This window comes from Rhinatrema bivittatum, chromosome 3 (genome assembly GCF_901001135.1).
Source record: "Rhinatrema bivittatum chromosome 3, aRhiBiv1.1, whole genome shotgun sequence".
NCBI classification, from domain to species: Eukaryota; Metazoa; Chordata; class Amphibia; order Gymnophiona; family Rhinatrematidae; genus Rhinatrema; species Rhinatrema bivittatum.
Window position 1 is genome coordinate 492,153,705 of NC_042617.1, and position 20,335 is coordinate 492,174,039.

General features: G+C 42.9%; 1 protein-coding gene across 1 annotated transcript in view; it reads right to left on the bottom strand.

The window, feature by feature from the left end:
• The window catches only part of MMUT (methylmalonyl-CoA mutase), a 104,309-nt gene that overhangs the window by 27,236 nt on the left and 56,738 nt on the right, over positions 1-20,335 (bottom strand). Inside the window, exons 8-10 of the mRNA XM_029596091.1 lie at positions 19,382-19,497; positions 14,443-14,558; positions 446-577 (exon numbers count right to left, since the gene is read on the bottom strand). Of these exons, the coding sequence (XP_029451951.1) occupies positions 446-577; positions 14,443-14,558; positions 19,382-19,497 (364 nt within the window). The remainder of the gene's footprint in view (positions 1-445; positions 578-14,442; positions 14,559-19,381; positions 19,498-20,335) is intronic.

Genomic DNA, 20,335 nt, shown 5'->3' on the forward strand with positions numbered 1-20,335 from the left:
CTGGATCGGCGCGCGCAAGGCTATCAATTACGTATAGCCGGCGCGCGCCGAGCGCCGAGCCGCGCAGCCTACCCCCGTTCCCTCGGAGGGAACTTTCCTTTGCCCTCACCTTCCCCTCCCTTACCCACCCGCCCCTGTCTAAACCCCCCCTTACCTTTGTCGGGGGATTTACGCCTCCCGGAGGCATAAATCCCCCGACAAAGGGGGATGTCTCAGGACATTTTTTGTTTCCTTTTTTTTTTTCTCTTATTTGCATTTGGATCTCACCTTGTTTGTGGTCTGACAATGTACTATTGAGATCTTACATTTCCTATTATTTTATTTCCTTATTTTGTTTAATCAGATCTCTATTGTATCATGTCTTGTCAAGTATTAACTTGTTAACAGATTTAAAAATGATAAAGTGTTAAAAAAAGTTTTCTAGAATAATGTCACATCATCTTACCTATTGATAGCAAAATTAATTTCACTGCTTTCTCCAAATTCCTGGCGGTATGCTCCGCTCACCATTCGATCACTGGCTTTGTGTTCTCCAAATACTTTTTTCATTGCGTCTGTTATTTCTCCAACTGAACATCTACAAGACAAGTCATAAGTATAAATGCAAAAACCCATTGAATTTTCACTATGGACTAACTAGTAAGAAGGCAAATTTGAAATAAGGTCTTTCAATTTTCTTCTTCATACATTGGGTAGCATTTACAACAGACCTTTTTTTCTTTGAAACAAGTCTTCCCTTGTTCTGTTCTTTTGACTTGGGCAGTGCTCCTGCTGTCCCCAATGGTCTTAATGCTTCTCCTCATCTATCCTGGCCCTGCTCTCCATTGCCATCTCCAGCCTTGCTTCCTCCATTGTATCCTGCCCTTCTTGCTGGGACTGGCCTTACTCTTCCATGCGGGTCCACCTCCTCTTCTGGGACCAGTAAGTCTCCTCCACAACCAGCCCAAAATGAAAATGGAGGGAATGAGAAAAGGGGAGTGTGTGTGAGGGGGAGGGGAGATTTGGAAGGTATCAGAGAAAGGGAAAGAGTGGAGGGTGAGTGAGTGGTGAAGTAAAGAGAAACAGGAGAAAGGATTCAAACAAAAGTAAAAAAATATATGGATGGGGAAAAAAGAATGATCTGGGACAAGTAAGATTTGCTGGGCAAAATATTGAATAAAAAGTGAAAAAAAAAAAGACCACTGAAAATACTAGGAGGCAAAACAATTCCTAAGGATAGTTGGGGGCAAATATAAGATCTGTTCCATGAGGAAACATTTTCAGGATCCTGCTGATATAAGCAAAAACAATTTTTTTTTTACAGCATCTCTCAGGGTTTGATTATAGACTGATTATAATACTTTCCCTCCTTACAGCAGATTTTTCATCAGAGCCAGAGGCATTACTTGGGGACGGCTCTAGCAGGTATTCAGAGGTTATCTGGAGCAGAAGTAGCCCATGTTTTAGACAGCTTATTCTTAGGGACAGCATCATATCTGGAGATCATCTCAGGATCTTCCCGGAAGATCTTTTTATACTTTCTCATAAAATGTAATGAGGTTAAAATCATACGGTCAAGTTTTGTTGCAAAGTTGAAAGACACCGACATTATTATAGACATCTGATATTCCGCCTCAAGGTAGATTACAAACCACAACCAACGCAGAAAGGTGCATTAGCCCCAATGCAGAAAGGTGCGTTAGCCCTAAAGCAGTTGTGTGCTTGTTTTCTGTGGGCAAATCTTACTGCTAATGCGGTAAGAAGTTTTACCCGCAGAAAATGTGCAGGTAAAACTGTGAGTACTGGTTAGCACAACCACATCAGCTCGAATGGCCTATGCTGGGCCAGCACAGGTTTTCATTGTTTGTAATTTATTCTCCTCTTTATATTTGAGCCAAATACAGTATTTCATATACTAGAAGCAATGGCCATCAATTATGCTGGGAAGATTTTTAAGGGTAGGATGTTATAAGCCAATCCTGTTTCTTGAACTTGCATTCTGGTGCATTGCGGTACTTGTAGGTATACTCTTTCATTTGAAATTTGTTTTTCGATCTTTTCAATGGCTGTGTCCTACTATGAAAAGACAGTTCCTAACGGGATGGCAGTCTAATGAAGTGCCTCTCTTTTTCTTGCAGCCATATCTTTTGAAGTAGTGTTCAAATATAGCAGTAGGTATATAATACAAAATAATAATTCAACCATAAATTTGCATTTGACATAAAGTAATTATTCTAGAAGTAGTAGTAAAGTAAGAACAAGAAGTTATTTAATGGAGGAATTCCATTCTCAGGACATTTTTTGTCCAGGCAGGTGAAAGCATCCTCTGGATAGTTAAAAAGATCAAGACTCAAGTGGCTTTTGAGCTAGCTTTCACCAAAGGGAGCTCCTTGAGCTCCTAGGAGCTCATATTTTGTTCTTGCAACAGAAGAGCATTCAGTAATGTCAGCATTCACCTTTTTCCAATAGGAGTGAGCATTGAGACATCACTACACTGCTGCAGCTGTCACAAAATGGATGCTCTCAACAGCAGCAGGGTGCAGTCTTCAATCTAAGCTAGTTCACAATGTGCTGCAGCCTAAAATGTATTGTCTGTCACATCTTTGGACGCCTGGAGAAAAAAAACAAGAGATGCCCTGAATTTTGAGTATGATTATTCTCCTTTCCATCAGGTAAAAAATGTTAATACTTTTGTACCCTAACACTGGAGAAAGACCCAGCTGTGGTTCTGTTTGGATAAAAGGTATTATGCAAAGCTAAATTATTGTTTGTATTTATAACATAATAATGTCTTTTCAGACCTGCTGGAATATTCGATTATTCCATATTCACTTCAGATTATCCCTTGAGGAATCACTGAAGAGAATTTTGTGTCGTAACTTGTATTTATTTTATTTATTTAAACTTATGGTTAGCTACATCAAATTACAATTGATCAGAGTATATTACACCACGTATAAACAGTTAAATAGACAGTTACATCATCATTACCAACTACACAAAATAAAACATAAAATTCATATCATGCAAACAATATATACTGTATCTCAAGAAGAATAGACCTTTCTAAAAATATGGCTTTAAGTAGTTTCCTAAGCAGTTTATAATCTTCATATACTCTTAAAATAGGAGGTAATCTATTCCAAAGCACTGGGCTAGTCTGTGAAAAAGCTCTTGACCTAGTTTGCTGTGTCTTACAGCTTGTTACCCGGGGAACTTGAAGAAAGCTTTCCCATCAGAGCACAATAACCTTGCTGGAACATAAAGCTCAACAGAATCAGCCAAAGGATGACCTTCAGAATGCAGCACCTTAAAAACTAAAGTAATTATTTTAAAATTAATCTGTTCTTCAATTGGTAGCCAGTGCAGTAATTCCAAGTACAGGTTTTATATGTTCACAATATTTAGCTCCTGTTAAAACCCTGGCTGTACCATTTTGCACTAAATGGAAAACATGGAGTAGCTTCCTTGGCAGCCCAATAAATAGGGAGTTACAATAATTTATTTTTGTTAATATCAAAGAATGAATCACTGTACGAAACTCACAAGGTGACAGTAACTGTTTCAATGGGCGGAGTAACTGCAATCTAGCAGTTAAATTCGCTCCCAAATTCCCAAATTTTTTACCTCCTTTACTCTGGGAAGGATCATTTTATTTTATTAATTTATTTATTTATTTAAGGCTTTTTTATACCGAAGTTCGTTTGCACATCACATCATTATACAGATAACAGAAAGTTACATCACAATAATTTCAATAAAGAGTTACAATTTCAACATCAATACTAGTTAAGAATCTAGCGAGAAGGAAATGGAGTGGAATAGGAACAAGAATATAAACTTTGTACATAGGGATTATAATTATTTTTAAGGGAATGGCCTAAGGGTTTAATGTTTGCTGGTTGTGGGGTCATCTAAGGACACAGACCGCCTTCAAAGCAGCAAAAGCGCCACCATGATGCCATTCCTGCTCCCCGGCCACCTCCGGCAGCACTCCTTCCAAGATGCCGACTTCCCCTGAAGCGGCGAGCACATCGCCATGACACTGCCAGCACCGTTGCTCCTCAGGCTTCCCTAGGCACATACGCATGCAGCACTCTTGGTAATTCCCGTGGCAGGAAACAGCCTGGCTGGCACACTCTAATGACGTGGCTGGGTATAAAAGTCCCAGCCGTGCTCCATTTCTTGCCTCAGTAGCAGGTCTTCCTGCTTGTTTGCAGTATGTGTTGCTCCTGCATTCCTGATTCTACCTTGTGCAGCCTGCCTTGTCCAAACTACCCTGTCTCCAGACTGACGTCTTTAATAACCTGCTATGGACCTGGACTACTCTCATGCCTGCCACCTGTCATTGACCTTAGCTTTGGACTTTGCCTACATCTTGCTTCGACCTCCACTTCGCTAGTGGTTATTCTCTGACAACATTTGTCCTGACCTTGGACCAGTCCTGGACCCTCTTATCCTATATGCCCTATGGGCACCCTTGCCTAAGTCCTGCCACCTCTGGAACTCAAAGGCTCAACCCACGAGAAACGGGGCTGGTATAAGTGAAGCTCCAGTCTTGTCCCAGACCAGGCCATGTTCGCCAGCTGTTGGGTGGGCTTGTAGGTTTGCCTACTAGGCTGCATCAAGCCCACAAGGGTCCACTATTATTACAAGTTTGCTGAGGCCATAGACCCAATGGACTCATCCATGCTAGAGGCTATACTCGATATAGCCCAGCATATCCAGCAACATCAAGATGTATTAAATCAAGTGACTGGTCTTCTTGAAAGATTGGCAGTATGGATGGATGCAGTGCAAGCACAGCCACCATCATCAGCTCAAGTTTTGCTTCCTGTGGCTTAGCCTCCAACGGGGTCAACTCAACCCCTGCCGCAACTTCTGTCACTTTGTGACATGGAGGATCCCAAAGAGTTCAGAGGCTATGAAAACCAATGAAAAATGTATTTCGAGCTTCAGGCAGCTCTGTTTCCCTCTCATTGTACAAAGGTAATGTACATACTATCTCTTTTTGATGACTCTGCCCTTGCTTAGGCTTCTTCACTGTAGGAGCGAGAGGATCTACTCCTTCAGAACTTAGATCTATTCCTACAGCAGTTTAAGTTGGTATTTGACAACCAGGCCATACCACATCTGCAACTACTGAAGCTTCGTCAAGGGACTTGAATTGTAGGTGAGTATGCGGTGCAGTTCCAAACCCCGGCCTTAGAGCTAGGCTGGGGAGAAGATAGCCAGATGACCATCTTTTAGCAGGGATTGTCTGGAAAAATAAAAAATGAGTTAGCAGGGCATGATATCCCGTTCACATTAAAAGGCTTGATTGCCCTAGCTATCAGAGTGGATTTCAGGTTTCAGGATTGTGCACAGGATAAAAAAAGAGTTCCTTGTCAGCCCATTCATCTGACTCCTCAGCTCCAGCTTCCTTGGTATCCTCGTCCAGTTCAGTGCAAACCATCCTGGCAGAGGAACCTATGCAACTGAATTGCTCTAAGATTGAGAAGGAAAAGCATAGATGAAGACAACTAAATTTCTGTCTATATTGTGCCGGTCAGGGGCACTGTACAATGCTGACCAGTGACCAAGACCTAAGGTCAGGCAGAATGAGCCAGCGTCCAGGAGCCCAGTATGTGGAAATCTGTGTGGGTGAGGGAGAGCTGCAGCTGTGCATGAGAAAGAGGAACCAGAAGCTCTATAAATAGCAGATAATATCAAGCAATTACCCTAGGTGGCAGGTCAAAAGCAGAAAAGTTTCTCAGAGCTGGCAAGTTTGTGGCCATGAGAAAGAAAACACATGCTAGGTAAAGGAGGAAGAATTTTTACAGGCCATTTTATTTCTGGCCTAGTTTTCTGGAAAATGACAAGAGGACAGATGACGCTTGATGGAAGGGCCAAAACTAGTCAGAAAGCACTGAACTAATAGTTAAAAATAAGTATATAAGAAAAGACTTGGCAATTCAGGGAAGGAGCTCTCAAAGGCAGGCTCACTCACAGCTTCTGAGCTGCTTTCTGTCTCCTTCCCAATACTCTTTCGGTACTATTCAAATGAATATTTCAAGTTCCAATATATTGATCTATTTGGTCTTGAGTATTGGTCATAGTGGGAATAAGCCTACATATTGGTGACCCTGTTGTGATCCCCAGGGGCGTATGCCCGGGAAGGACCAGGAAAAGGCCTGTATTTCTCCGCAGAATGGAAGGATGATAGAATACCCCGGCAGAGAGGCAGGAAGTGTTGAGAAAGTATGTGCATGGATTCCGTACGAAGATAACTTTAAGAAAGGTTGTAAGCATAATTTCTTTACTACTTTTACAAGTATTGATTTGATTGTGGGGATGCCCACTCGTGTTTTACCTAGTTTTAACTTAGATAGTGAAAATTGATTGTGTCTGACCTGAGTGCACAACTACCTGTAGATTTGGTTTGTGCAGCGTTTTCTCTTAATAGCAAACTTATACAAGAGTATAATAAAAAATGGTTCAAAACCACTAAGTCTACCCCTTTCTTAAGCTGGCCAGCGGAGGGTACCCTTGTAGATTCTGTCCTTGCTGGGTTGTGGAATTTTCTTACTGAATGTAAACAGGGAAAGTCTTGTGATAAACACCTACAAATTTTAGGATTATGGGATTTAGTACAGAAGGGTGTCAGGTTACTTGCTCCCCCGTTAGTACAAAATGGAGTCCAGCTGCTGCAGCAGGGCTTGGGATACTTAGTTCCTCACTCTATGCTCCGCAGGGTTCTACTGCGAATAATTTCCCGCTAGGACAGTCTCCCATGACTACTTCATTATACCCAAAACTGCCAGTAGCTTATGGGTACACCACAGGTCTCTCCGCAGGCAAGCAATATTTTGCCTGCCCCAATTCAGAAGGTTCAGCCTCCCATCCTGGAATCTCAAGTCAGTGATCCCCTGTCAGGAGAAACTCCCGAGCGTTGTGGTTGGAGAAGGGATGATGGCTATGTGCAAGCCTCCCCGGTATTGAATTCAGAGTCCCAAAAGGCCATTGGTATGTTGCAGAAATATCTCAAGAAAGGAGGGAAATTGCAGGATGATAAGAAAGTGATGAAGATTGCAGTGATGAAGAAAAAGGGGTATTAGAGGAGGAAGATATACATGCTGAAGAAAGATGTGATGGAGGAAAAGAAAGTGCAGATGAGGAAGGTAATAAATGTGGGTCGGTATTTCCAAAGACAGAAATCTTGAAGCTGGATGATGAGCATGCAAGGTCCCAGAAGTCAAACGGACATGACAGAGATGAAGTAGCTTCCCAAAAGTCAGTGCAGCTTGATAAAAAAAACAGAAAAAAGAGACCAGAATCCTTCAGAAAAAAGGTAAACCTCAAACTTGTCTCGATCATAAGGAGTCGAGTTGTAGCTTCTTTAAGAAATGCAACGCCCTGTCACTTGCCCCAAGTCAGGTAATGCATTAACTCCCAAAGAAATAGTACCAGCTATTTCCTTCACTTGGCTACTATGTTAACCCCTGAGTGAATAACTTAGCTGGTCAAATGGAGGCCTTGGCCCCCTCAAATACCCCTTTTTCCCGGGAAGGTTCCTTCTCTCATAAGAACCTAAGAAATTGCCATGCTGGGTCAGACCAAGGGTCCTTCAAGCCCAGCATCCTGTTTCCAACAGTGGCCAAACCAGGTCACAAGAACCTGGCAATTACCCAAACACTAAGAAGATCCCATGCTACTGATGCAATTAATAGCAATGGCTATTCCCTAAGTAAACTTGATTAATAGCCGTTAATGGACTTTTCCTCCAAGAACTTATCCAAAACTTTTTTGAACCCAGCTACACTAACTGCACTTTCATAAGTAATCAGCTTGGTACGTAAGCAAATCTTTTTTGGCAGATCCCCATTGGAATAAGGAGGATATGCAAGAGGGACTTAAGGTCTGGGAAAATATGAAGAAAAAGGAGAAAATCCTGCTACTCCTTTGTTCCCCTTAATATTTAAATGTCCTGAAGGACATAAGCATAGACAGTACCTACGTATGTTCCCTGGTCTTTTACTGACATGCAAAATTTAGTGGCTAAATTACCTGCATATTTGCTAGGAGCGGGCCCCTGGATAGATGTTTTTGAAAAAGTTATATCCAGTTACACAGGCAGTCCTGGCTTCCTTGCCAGGGGTCAATGAGGCGCACCTCTTCAGGGAAGCTGGCCTTTCATTTGTTACCCAGATTCAGTCTAATTATGATGGTGTTAGGAAACGAACCTGTGCACCCGTGCTGCTGCCGGCCATCTGCCGCGATTGGGGCCGTTAATGGCGCGGTCCTGCGCCACAATGCAGTGTTGCTCCTCCCCTTTCATAAGCATCCCTCCCGGCAGCTCCCCGTGCCTAGTGTGGGAAAACTACAGTATTTAATCTGACATCCCAGCACAAGTTACTTGCCTCAGCTACAGGCTCGCTTGTGCTGGTGCTGTCTTCGGAGCTTGTGCCTTGCTGCTGTTTGGGAATGTATTTGGATTACCCTTGTCTGCTGCCTACCTAGTACCCAGATGTATTTGGATTACCCTTGTCTGCCGCCTACCTTGTACCTGGACCACGTTTGGATTACGCTTGTCTGCTGCCTGCCTAGTATCTGGACCGTCTTTGAATTACCCTTGTCTGCTGCCTGCCTTATACCTGGACTGTCTTTGGATTACCCTTGTCTGCCGCCTGCCTTATACCTGGACTGTCTTTGGATCACCCTTGTCTGCTGCCTGCCTTCTGACTAGACTGCTGAAGGGTTCCTGTTGCCTGTTTCTCCTCCTGTGGGAGCGTTGGACTCTCGCCGGGAACTCCAGGTCTACCTTCCTTCCCGAGCTGAGTCAGGTAAGACTGTTGCACTACCATTGGGTCCTCAAAATCTAATAGATGGGTCCTATTTTAATGACAGCTGAGCCCAAATATGGCAAGCTATGCAGAAACTATACCCCATTGTCAAGGACATATTTGATCTAATGTCCCTTTGCTGGGACACTTCCCAAGATATCCTAGTATTATTTATTTAAGATTTTTCTATACCGATATTCATTGTTGGACATCATATCGGTTTACAGTCAACATGGAGTCAGCAACATAGCTTTATAGTATAACCCATATAACAGCTTTTACAGAGTAACTATAACAACAGTTTAACGGTTTAAAAAAAACAGCTAATCAGAATATATTTGCTTCGTGCAGCAGTAACAGGTTTACAATTTGACCAATGAGGGTTGCTAAATAATCAACCTAATAAATGAAGCTTGACTGACGTGCTGCAAATGCGCAGTAGAGAGCAGCTCTACCGCGTATGTGCGGGCGAGCACGTCGGTCAAGTGGAGCGTCAGCTGTTAAAAAAACATGGTGGCGGTGAGGAGCACTATTGGCGGTGAGGAGCGGCAGCGAACTCGGTGGGGAGGGAGGCGGTGGCGGCAGCGAGGAGCGGCGAACTCGGTGGGGAGGGAGGGAGGGGGCGGCGGCGGCAGCGAGGAGCGGCGAACTCGGTGGTGAGAGTTAGGGAGGGTGAGAGTGGGAGAGGGTGAGAGTGGGAGAGGGAGGTGAGGGAGGGGAGGGTGAGAGTGGGAGAGGGAGGTGAGAGAGGGGGGAGGTGAGGGGAGAGGAGGTGAGAGGGGGCGGGGAGGAGAGGGGAGAGGAGGGGAGAGGTGAGAGGGGCTGTGTTTGAAAATGGACTGAAAAAAATGTAATGTAGCCCGTTTTAACGGGCTTAACGGCTTGTATAATAATAATGTACATATATATCTTAAATGACTGGTATAAATAATGTCATAATATCATTGGGAGTGTGGACTGGACCGTTTTCAGTAGGATAAACTAGGGTAAGGTGGAGTTTAGTATTCTCCGTGAAGAAAGCTACTGTGGGGTGAGGTGTTAAGGTATGTGAAGGGGGCGTTGGTTATTGAGAGGGCAGGGAGTGGGGTGTTATAGGTTGCAGGGTAGTGTAATAGGATGCATTGTGGTGTCCTTGAGATCATGAGTATGCTTGTGTGAACAGCCAAGTTTTTAGTTTTTGTTTAAATTTGTTCAGGCAGTGTTCTTGGTGTATGTCAGAGGGCATAGAATTCCAGAGCGTGGGGCCGGCAATGGATAGGGCGCGTTCCCTGGTGGCACTGTAGTGGATGAGTCTGGGTGAGGGAATGTTTTAGGTTGCTTGGTAGCGTGAACAGGTGGATCTGTTTGTGTTGTGGAATGAGAAGGTGCTATGGGGCCAGTTTATATCTGTGTTGTGTAGGGATTTGTGTATTATTGTCAGGGTTTTGTAATGTATGCGCTGTTGGATAGGTAACCAGTGTAGTTCTTCGAGGATTGGGGTTATGTGTTCGTTCCTACGAGTGTTGGGTTTGCAGCTTGAAGTAGCATCCCTTGAGGGTGTTAATGAATTTTTTGTGGTTTAGTTGATCGTCTATGATGATTCCTAGGTTCCTTGCGTGTTGAGATGTAAGAACTGAATTGAGGGGAGGTTGAGATGTAAGAGTTGAATTTAGAGGAGTGTTGTGTTGATTAGAGATTAGATGGTTGTGTGGAGGAGTTATTATTAAGGTTTCTGTTTTTGCGGTGTTAAGTGCAAGGTTGAGACTTGAGAGGAAGTTGCTGATGGCTGCAAGTGAGGCTTCCCATGTTTTGATGGCTTTAGGCAGTGAGTCTGTGACTGGGATGACGATTTGTATGTCGCCTGCGTATATGTAATGTTTGAGGCCGAGGTCTGAGTGGAGGTGGCAGAGGGGCAGGAGGTAAATGTTGAATCGCTCCAGGAGGAAGGGTCATGACAGACCGAGACCCCCTTCGACGCTATAAAAAAAGACATTCTCACAGACAGTGCAGAAACACTTAGATGGTATAGTGGGGATGGAAGCAAAGTCATGGCAGGAAATTCAGGCAAATCCAATGCAGGAAAAGGAGATAGACCTGGTTGAAAACCATTGTACTGTATATCAGAATTTTTGGAGCAGCCGCTTGAAAGTGTTCAAAATTAAAACAATGGATTTATGCACTAACAGCTCGATACAGTAAAGTGGGGCCGTGGTTACCCCGCTCCTAACCCGCTTTCTACTCACTTTCCGGCTGCGTTAGCCCTTCCTGCGATACACAATCCCCTTTAACCCATCCTTACCGCCTCTTTAAATCCCCGGGTAACCCCTTCCGCACGCAGCATGTATATGAGATGTAAACCATCGAATTAGCTATTCCCTCCCATACAGTAACGCGCGCCCCGACTATCGCTATTTTACCCTGCCATTTTGCCCCGCGTTTAACCTGCTAACTTACCGCCTACCCTTACCCCTGCGTTAGAGGCAGGGGTAATGGTAGACGACAAACTTTCCCCCAAAAGGAAACCTCTAAAAACCTAAAATCCCCTCCTCCCGAAGCGACTCGACATTTTCTTACCTTTTGTTGTTTTTCAGCCCCTTCCCTTCTCTGCCGCCCTCCGGAGGGGGCAGCCGGCGGCGAAAGCGGCTCGCAGCGGCCCCCCCCCCCCCCCCCCCCCCCCGCAGGTCCCGGTTCTCTTGGCTCGGCAACAGCAGTACAACAGCTAGGGCACCATCCGGCTTGCAGCGTTCCTCCCCCCCCCGCAGGTCCCGGTTCTCCTGGCTCGGCGTGAAGTGCCCTCTCCGGCACGAGCGAAGCGTTCTTTCGTTGGCCGGAGCGCCCGTCGATTTGGGCGCTCCGGCCAATGAAAGCACATAGACGGGCGCCCCATTCTGCCCTTCTTTTGCGGGCAGAATGGGGCATTTATAAGTAATTAGATCACAAGGAGAAATGGATGCTCAACTCTGCCACGTCGTACTTTAAGTTGGATCTCAATTTTAAGGTTTGAGAGGAGAAGGGAGACTAAGGCAACAGGCAATTTAATCAATCAATTCCAAATTTACTCCGAAGAATCCCGGGGAAGCCCGGCAGAGCCCAGCTTACCCGCACGCCCCTTAAGCGCCTCCGTAACAATGCTTCTCAAGCGTAGCAGGAATCACAGCTGAGAAAGTGATTAGAGCCGTCGGGGCAGCCAAGATCTGTTACCCCAGAAAGTCTTCTGCAGAAAGCAGGTTTGCTCCCTCTCCTCTCATCAACAGCATTATTTTTTTTAAATAGGTCGCACAACTGGTTGTTTAAGTTCTTTTGGGATAATTCCCCCCTCCAACAATTTATTAACAATATGCATAACTATAAAATTAATCTGTGCTGAAAGACCAGTTAAAATCCAAAAAGGATTAGAATTACAAAGAGAACTTAAGGACTTTAAACATGCAACCATTTTTGAAACATCCTCCTCAGTCATTAACTTAAAATGTACTTAAAATCTACTATTACATGAGTTTGAATTAGTGAATGTCTACTTTTAGGATTTAATAATACAGGCTTTCAAATTAATGGTTTCTCCTAATAAAAAAATCAGCAAGAGCCTCATAGTCCACATATTCTGTCTCCTTACTCATGGGCCTTTTCCTTAATGAGTTTATCACTGCAAACAAATCTCTAGGTTGATTTGAGTGAAGAAACAATTTGCGTCCTATAAAACTCTTTCTTTACCCTCTTTATTTTGGTTTTATACCATTTTAATTTAAATAGGTATTCATCCTTATTTGCCATAAACTTACTTTTACATCATCTTCTCTCCAACTTAATAATTTCTTTATGCTTATTACCTAATTCTAAGGTATACCATGGAAACCTTTTTTTTTATATGGACCAGTCTTCATGTTCGGAGTCAGCTGATCATATAAGATCTATAGCTGTGCAAACCAATGTGTAACTAGTTCAACTTTAACCGAAGAGAAGTCATATAAAAAAATCACATTGTTCCCTTAACGTTTTACATGAATCTGGATCAATTCTTGCTCTAACTTTGTTTATTTTATTGTCAATAGAAGAAATAGAGGGAATCTTTGTGGTTCCAATGATTAAAAAAATTATCTGACCATAAAGACAGGAGAGACAGCATTTACCATAAAAGAACCTTAAGACCACATTACTTGAGAACATAGATTTAAATCTAGTATGTGACCTACCGATGGGTTGGAACCTTCACAATTTGTCTTATACTGGCGTTTTCCATGATCTCTAAAAACTGAACAATTGCTAAAGAGCAATTATATATTTGTAAATTAAAATCCCCAATAAGAATAACAAAAGGACAAACTTATCAAGCTATCAAAAAACTGTGCCCCTTCTGAAGCTTTTAATGCCAGGGGTACCTATAATAAACTAAAATGAAGGTTTAACAATTTGAAAGAGTGCCCTTCAATTTTATCACCTAAAACCAGGGGCAGATTTTGCAATGCTAACTGAGTTTTATAAAACACTAAAAGCCCATCACTCTGTTTACCCTCTTGTATTTCCCCAATAAAATAATAACCAAAGTGGAGTCATTAAGTTTAACAATACCAGATCATTATCTGTATGCCATAATTCACTTACAAACATCAGATCCAAATTATTACCTTGTATAACATCAGCTAATTCAAGACCTTTTTCTCCCAAACTGATTGAGCACTAATATACACAAATGACAAAAGTTTACTATATGTTTGTTCAGAATGAGGGATCATAGCTCTGATAAATTCAGGAACGACGAAACATCATGCTCTGAGTCTATTTATATCAAAATCCTTCCTTCTCAAACCCCCATTACCCATAACTACCAAAATCGGAGAATTGTCTTCCTTTATATCTTTTCTCTCTATTATTACAACATGCCCAACCAACAAAAACCACAAAGTAGCCCACAAAAGGAAAATTTTACCAATACATATTAAAACTCAAATTTAAAATGACAAAAGTTCTGCCCCCACAAGTGCCCACATAAGGGCTCACAAAGAGGCAGGCCCTTCGGTGGGCCGCCACTAAGTGCAGTGGAAGGGCATGGCTGAATGATGTCACTGCTGGAGCTGGTCTCACAGCTCTCTCCAACCTGCATTCTAAGGTGATGGCTTGCAGCGAGGAAAGTTATCAAGGAGAATGTAATGTGCAACTCCAATTTAGGAGGGATTCAGTTTCTCTGAGCAAAGTGCACTTTTCTACTTTGTTCTCATCTAAGTTTGCCTCACTTTTTCTAACTCTGTAAACAGCCACAAATTGGATTTTCATCTGACTTTTGTGCTGTTTTCTGTAGATGACCCTAATTTATATTTTGTCGCCATACATACTACAGCATGTACTCACCCTTGCGTGCTATATTCTCCCACCCAAAAATGGCCTCCATAGTCTCTGCAAATTACTTGGATTTCCCTCCCCAGTCATGCTCTTTTTTTTTTTGTAATAAGGTTCTGACATGTATGCTGTGTATAAAAAGCAACGCAGGCAAGTGGTTCATCATCAATATATGGTTAATTTTTATGCTGGTTTAAAACAAATCAATGGAATTCAGAGGAAATTTAAATCACAGCTACATTTAACATAAGTACAATTACTGCTTGAACAGAGGAGAAAAAATAATCACTGAACACATAATTAAACAGCCCAATATTGATTCTTTACATACCTTGCACGTGCTGCTTCCACTGCAAGGGCCAAGATGTTACCTCTTCCTGTAGAGGCACAGTCTGTAATGGCAGTAAGACACTGCTGTACTGCTGCATTATCTCTGCAAGATTTCACCTACGTGGAGAGACATTTAAAAACAAATCATGAAGAACAGAGTTCAGGATTAGTTGTATATAACTTTAGATGTGCTGGGAAGACAATAGGCCAAGTTTTGAAATAATGTACAATACATTGTGACTTGAAATCAGCAGGCATATTACATTTTTATAATCTGCATCACAGAATCCTTGCTTGCCCTGTACTACTTTACATTACAAAATCAAAGAGGTTGCTGAGCTACCATACACTCATATTTGTGAGATTTTGCATTGTGGTAACAATCAACGTTTTAGCTTTTTACACAAGGTTAAACAAACGCTGAGTACAGCACACTAAAGTCATTTGAATCATTTCTTAGAAATGCAGCTGAAATAAAATTTTATAAACAAGCTTTGCCGTAATGGGACCGGTGGAACTAAGGTAAAGCATGAAGAACCAATATAGGTAGTTACTTCTAGTGCTGGAAGCCTAAACTTCCAGCCCAGCTTTGACAGAAGCTATGCTGGAGCATGCGAGGAGTGAGTAAATGCAAATCCCACTCCCGACATGGATTTCTATGGTTTGAGGGGATGGGGGAGGATCCTGGCAGAAGGGAGATGTGGTGCACCATATCTCTAGACCAGTGGTTCTCAACCTTTTTTCGGCCGGGACAGACCTGACAGATGGTTCTCACATGCGTGACACACTGAGCATGTAACCATCACGGAGCTAAATGTAAATATACATTCTGCATCCTCAGGAACCCCCTCGACCCCCAAGAATGGGTGCAACTCACCATACAAAAAGAGATATTCTGGTTCTGATGACATCTCAGTAAAAGCAAAACAAACTCTCTTTACTGGCAGGCACAATACCCCTCCTTATGAAAAGACAGTAATTTACCACTACAAATATTTAACCAGGTCCTGGAACGTACAGGGAAACACTAATATACCTCCTATTAGGAAAACAGAGCAATCCAAGCTGCTATATATAGATCCCCACTCAGAAATAATTGTAAAACTATATTAATAAATGTTACAAAACAGCTGATGAACAGAATAACATCCAACAATTAAAAACTCATAAAAATTATTAAAAATTGTCCAAATATCAATAACATATTTCAAAAAAGCAGACACATCACATAATACCCAATAGTTTAAATGGCAGTCAATTAAGAAAAATAAACTTAAAAAGCCGCCTTTACTTACCCTCTCCAGCAACTCTCCTACTCCTTTCCCTTGCAGGCCAATAGCACTCACCAGAAGCAGCAGTGGCTGCTGAAGCTCTATCCTCACAGTCCTCTTTCTTAGGGCTCACAACCAGTCACAACCAGTCTCTGTCTCACAAAGACTAGTAATCTCCCTAACTAGTATCTCTTCCTCACACACACACACATACACACCAGTCACCTCCCTGACCAGTCTCTGTCTCACCCACCCACCCACACACACACACCAGTCCCCTCCCCTCCCAGTCTCTGTCTCTCTCTCACAGAAACACATCACCTCTGACCAGTCTCTCTCTTTCAATCACACACATGCTCTGTCACTTACAACCACACACACACACACACTGCCACTCATGCACCCATTCCTACACACACACACACACAGCTGCCATTCACGCACCCAGGCACCCATTCTACAACACACACACACAAGCTCACATGGGGCCTCTTCTCATTGTTTGGCCCAATAAGCCTGGCCTCTGCTTATCAGCCACCGCTGGTCTGACCTCCGGCGGCATGCAACATCTCTCCAGCCGCCGCCGGCCTGACCTCTGGCGGTGCACAGGTCTCTCCACTCTTCAGCCGCCGGCAGTCTGGCCTCCGGTGGTTGCGCACAGCGTCTCTCCATTTTTCTCCCCGCTGGCCTGGCCTTCGGTGGTGGTGCACAGGTCTCTCCACTCTTCAGCCGCCGCCGGCATGGCCTCTGGCAGTGGCACACAGCGTCTCTCCATTTTTCGGCCCCGCTGGTCAGGCCTCCGGTAGTGGCTCACAGCGTCTTTCCATTCTTCGGCTCCGCCGGCCTGGCCTCCAGCAGTGGCACGCAGCGTCTTTCCATTCTTTGGCCTGCCGGCGGCGCTCAGATCTCTCCACTCTTCAGCTCCACCCCTGGGAGAAGGGAAGCACAAGCGGGGCAGTGGGACACCGGAAGCCACGAATCACTGGTGTGTCGTGACACACCGGTTGAGAACCGCTGCTCTAGACTGAGGAGAGAGGGACCAGCAGCAGCAGAACTTCACAAATGTGGTAGATCCCGGGAAGGGGCTAGAGGGTACTAACTGCACACTAGGGTACTTTTTTTAAAATTAAATTTAAAAGGGAACTGGGGGTATGCATACCACGACAAAGCATTATGGAAAGCTTGTGGCAAAAGCTGAAAATCAGGCAATAGGCTCTTTAATAATTATTTTATTTTAAATTCAAAGCACTACTTACCTGGATATCTTTTGAAGACATCTGGATAAGTAGCAAATTATCCCGCCACACAAGAATGGATAACTTAAAAACCTAAACAGGTATATTCAAATTTTGCCTGCTATGCAGCCTCCCCATGCCACAGATCTCTCTGTTATGCAGCCTCTCCACCAGCAGAGGAATTCAGCAAGCCTCACTCACAGTTGTCCTAGCCACCTCCTCGCTCATCACCTGACGCAGCAGTTCCAGCTCTACTTAACTCAGCCTGTTCAGTTCCTCCTTGCTCCTTCATGGAGTTACCTCAGCTCCTTGACCTGGTCAGCCTTGTCTTGCTACTCTTATCTTGCCTTGCAGCCTACCCAGGCTTTCTGCCTTGCAGCCTACCCAGGCCTTCTGCCTTGCAGCCTACCCAGGCCTTCTGCCTTGCAGCCTACCCAGGCCTTCTGCTTTGCCTTGCCCTGTAGCCTATCTTGGCTCCCTGCCTTGCTCTGTAACCTTCCAAGCTTCCTTGCCTTGCTTTTCGGCCTTGTAGACTCTCCTACTTTGGTCAGTGGCCTTCTGGGCCTACCTGTCCTGCTTTTTGGCCTTTGAGCTTACTAGGGTTACCTTGCCCAGTCTCGTGGTCTGTTGGGCTATATTGTTTACTATTGCGTGGCCTAGTCCTGTCTTGTCTTGTCCAGTCTGTGTCCTCAATCCAATCCTTGCCCTCTGTTCAAGCCCTTGTTTGTCTCTCTTCAGTCCCTTGTCTGTTTCCCAGACCTTGCCCTTGGTTCAAGCCCTGCCTGTATCCAGTCCCTGCTTGTCCTCAGTACCAGCCTTACCGTCAGTGCCTGGATCCAACTCCCAGTCGGTTCATGGGTCTAGCTCCTAGCCAGTACCTGAATCCAGCTCCCAGCCTGTGCATTAATCCAGCTCCCAGCCATGATGTTCTTCTACCAGCCCCCAGAACCCAACCTGTGGGGGAGGAGGCTAATTAGGCAGAAGACCATCTCCAGTCCTGCCTTGGAGTCCTGTGTCACTTCTGTGGGGCTGATCCCTGACCACAGCTTGCCAGACTGTGACAAGCAGGATAGACTGGTTTGGGGATTTAACTGGGCTCTCTCCATGGGGATATCTATGATTCTTTATTTTCTTGTGAGATTCTCTAGATTGGGGGTAATATCCATTCTTTGGTTGGGGTGCTGGATTCCTTTGTTATTTATTATAAGGTAAGTCTGGATGGAAAGGAAATTTATAATTTGTGTGAGTAATATATTTTTGTCTAATAGTTTTCATTTATTGTATGAAGGTGTTTTTTCTTTTTTAAATTGTTGCTTTTGTTCTTGTTATTTTTAGAATGTAGAATGGTCTTAGATATATGCTTATGTTTAAATTTATGCTCTCAGGTTAATTGTTTTTATTGATTTTCTAGAGCAAAGTATTATAGCAGCCGTGTTCATCTGCTTGAATATGTAGAAATAAGAGTTAACAAGTTGTAGGTTTTACCTTTTTATTGGATTAACTCAATATATCTGTGACAAGCTTGCAAGAATTATCCTCATTTATTGATTCTTATTTCTACATACTGCTTTTTTAGATATCAACCATCTTAACATATACAATAGCCACATATCTCAAACTACAAACTGTGAATGTATAGTTTAAATTCATAACCTTGCTGAACTGATTGAACCAATACACACATAGAACATTCAAAGGCTCCATCTCTCATCCCCTAACCCCAGGTTGATCTATAGGAACATAAGAATTGCTGTACTGGGTCAGAACAATGTTTCATCGGGTCTCGCAACCTGTCTTCAACAGTGGCCAACCCAAGTCATTTGGAAGTACCTAACAGATTCTCCCCCATTGCTCACTCTCAGAAATAATAGGTGGCAATCATCACCTTCACATGGCTAATAACTTATGAATATCTCCTCCAGAAACTCATCTAACCTTGTTTTTGAACTTAGATATACAAATAATCTTGATCATATCCTCCGGCAACAAATTCCACAGCTTAATAGTGCACTGACTGAAAAAATATGGTTTTAAAATTTGTTTTAAATCTGATAGCAGTTAGTTTCATGGAGTGTCCCCTAGTCCTATTTGAAAGAGTAAATAATTGCTCCCTATTAACAATTAATATGCAAGCTAATGAGGTTTAGTTAATTTTGACTATATATATCTATGACAAAGCAATTTGGCTACAGTGAAACAAGGTTACTGTATTCACTCTAGTTCACCCTAGAGGGCCATCAATATGCATCCCATGACCCACAGCAACAGAATACAGAAAGAGCTTATTAGAGATCAGACAGTAATTCAGGCCATCTTTCTTTTACTTTCTCTGTAAACATAATTCTGACTTTTGGTGGTAATGATGAAATGCAGTGTTCCCAAATCTGGTGAAAGTTTTCCAAATTTGTGCTTTTAAAAACATGGTCATACATACCTTTTTAAGCTTCTCAATCTGTCTGTTGCGCACAGAGGAGTTATCAATAGTCAGAACCTCCACAGTTTCTTCTTTCTCCAGCTGATACTTGTTTACTCCTACAATTACTTCAGTACCTGTTAATGCACAAAAGAAAATGAAGAACTTAAAAAATGAATGCATATTCACAGATTTAAAAAAGGTCTTTAAAATGAATTCACTCAATTTAGTTCAGTAAATTAAGCCCAGGATCAGGAATCACTAGGGAAGCCTTGTAAATGAAACAGAAAACGCAGGGTTAACCAGGAACCATAAAAAGTAAAAACAGCCAGATCACATTTTGCAGATGTTAACTTTAAAGAATCAGTTCCTTGTAAAGAATTTTTGATAATTTAGCTGGCTGTTGATTAATTAAGAGCCCTTTTTGATTCACTGATTTTTTTTTTGTAATGAACTTCTTATCGGATTAAGGAGACTAGAAACAGAAGACTTCTTATTCTGAGAAAAAATACAGCAAGGACTGTGCAGATACATTGCCCTGCCAATGTGCAACAACCATGCTCTAAAAGGTTAAGGTAGTAATTCAGTCTCCATTTTCATTTAAACTCTGTTCAGACTATCAACACGAATATCAAATAGTGACAAATTGTGAGACTGGAGAGAACTGAATGCAGGCCACTAAACAGCTTTCAATCCCTGTTCACGTAAGATGATTTATAGCAGTGACCTAGGGTTTTCTATTTTGATGTAAGTTCTCAAGCAATATTAATGTTTAAAATCTCTAAAAGTGTCTCCAATTTATTGGCTCCCACTACTCTGAATCCACATACACCAAGGTACTGCTGTGTTATTTATCAAAACCCCAGGCATACAACACAGTGAAGCACGTGAAGTCCAATTACTGCCTCAACAAAGGAATCTGAGAAATAAACTTTTTAAAAACAGGGGATGTCCATATATTATGGAAACACCTGT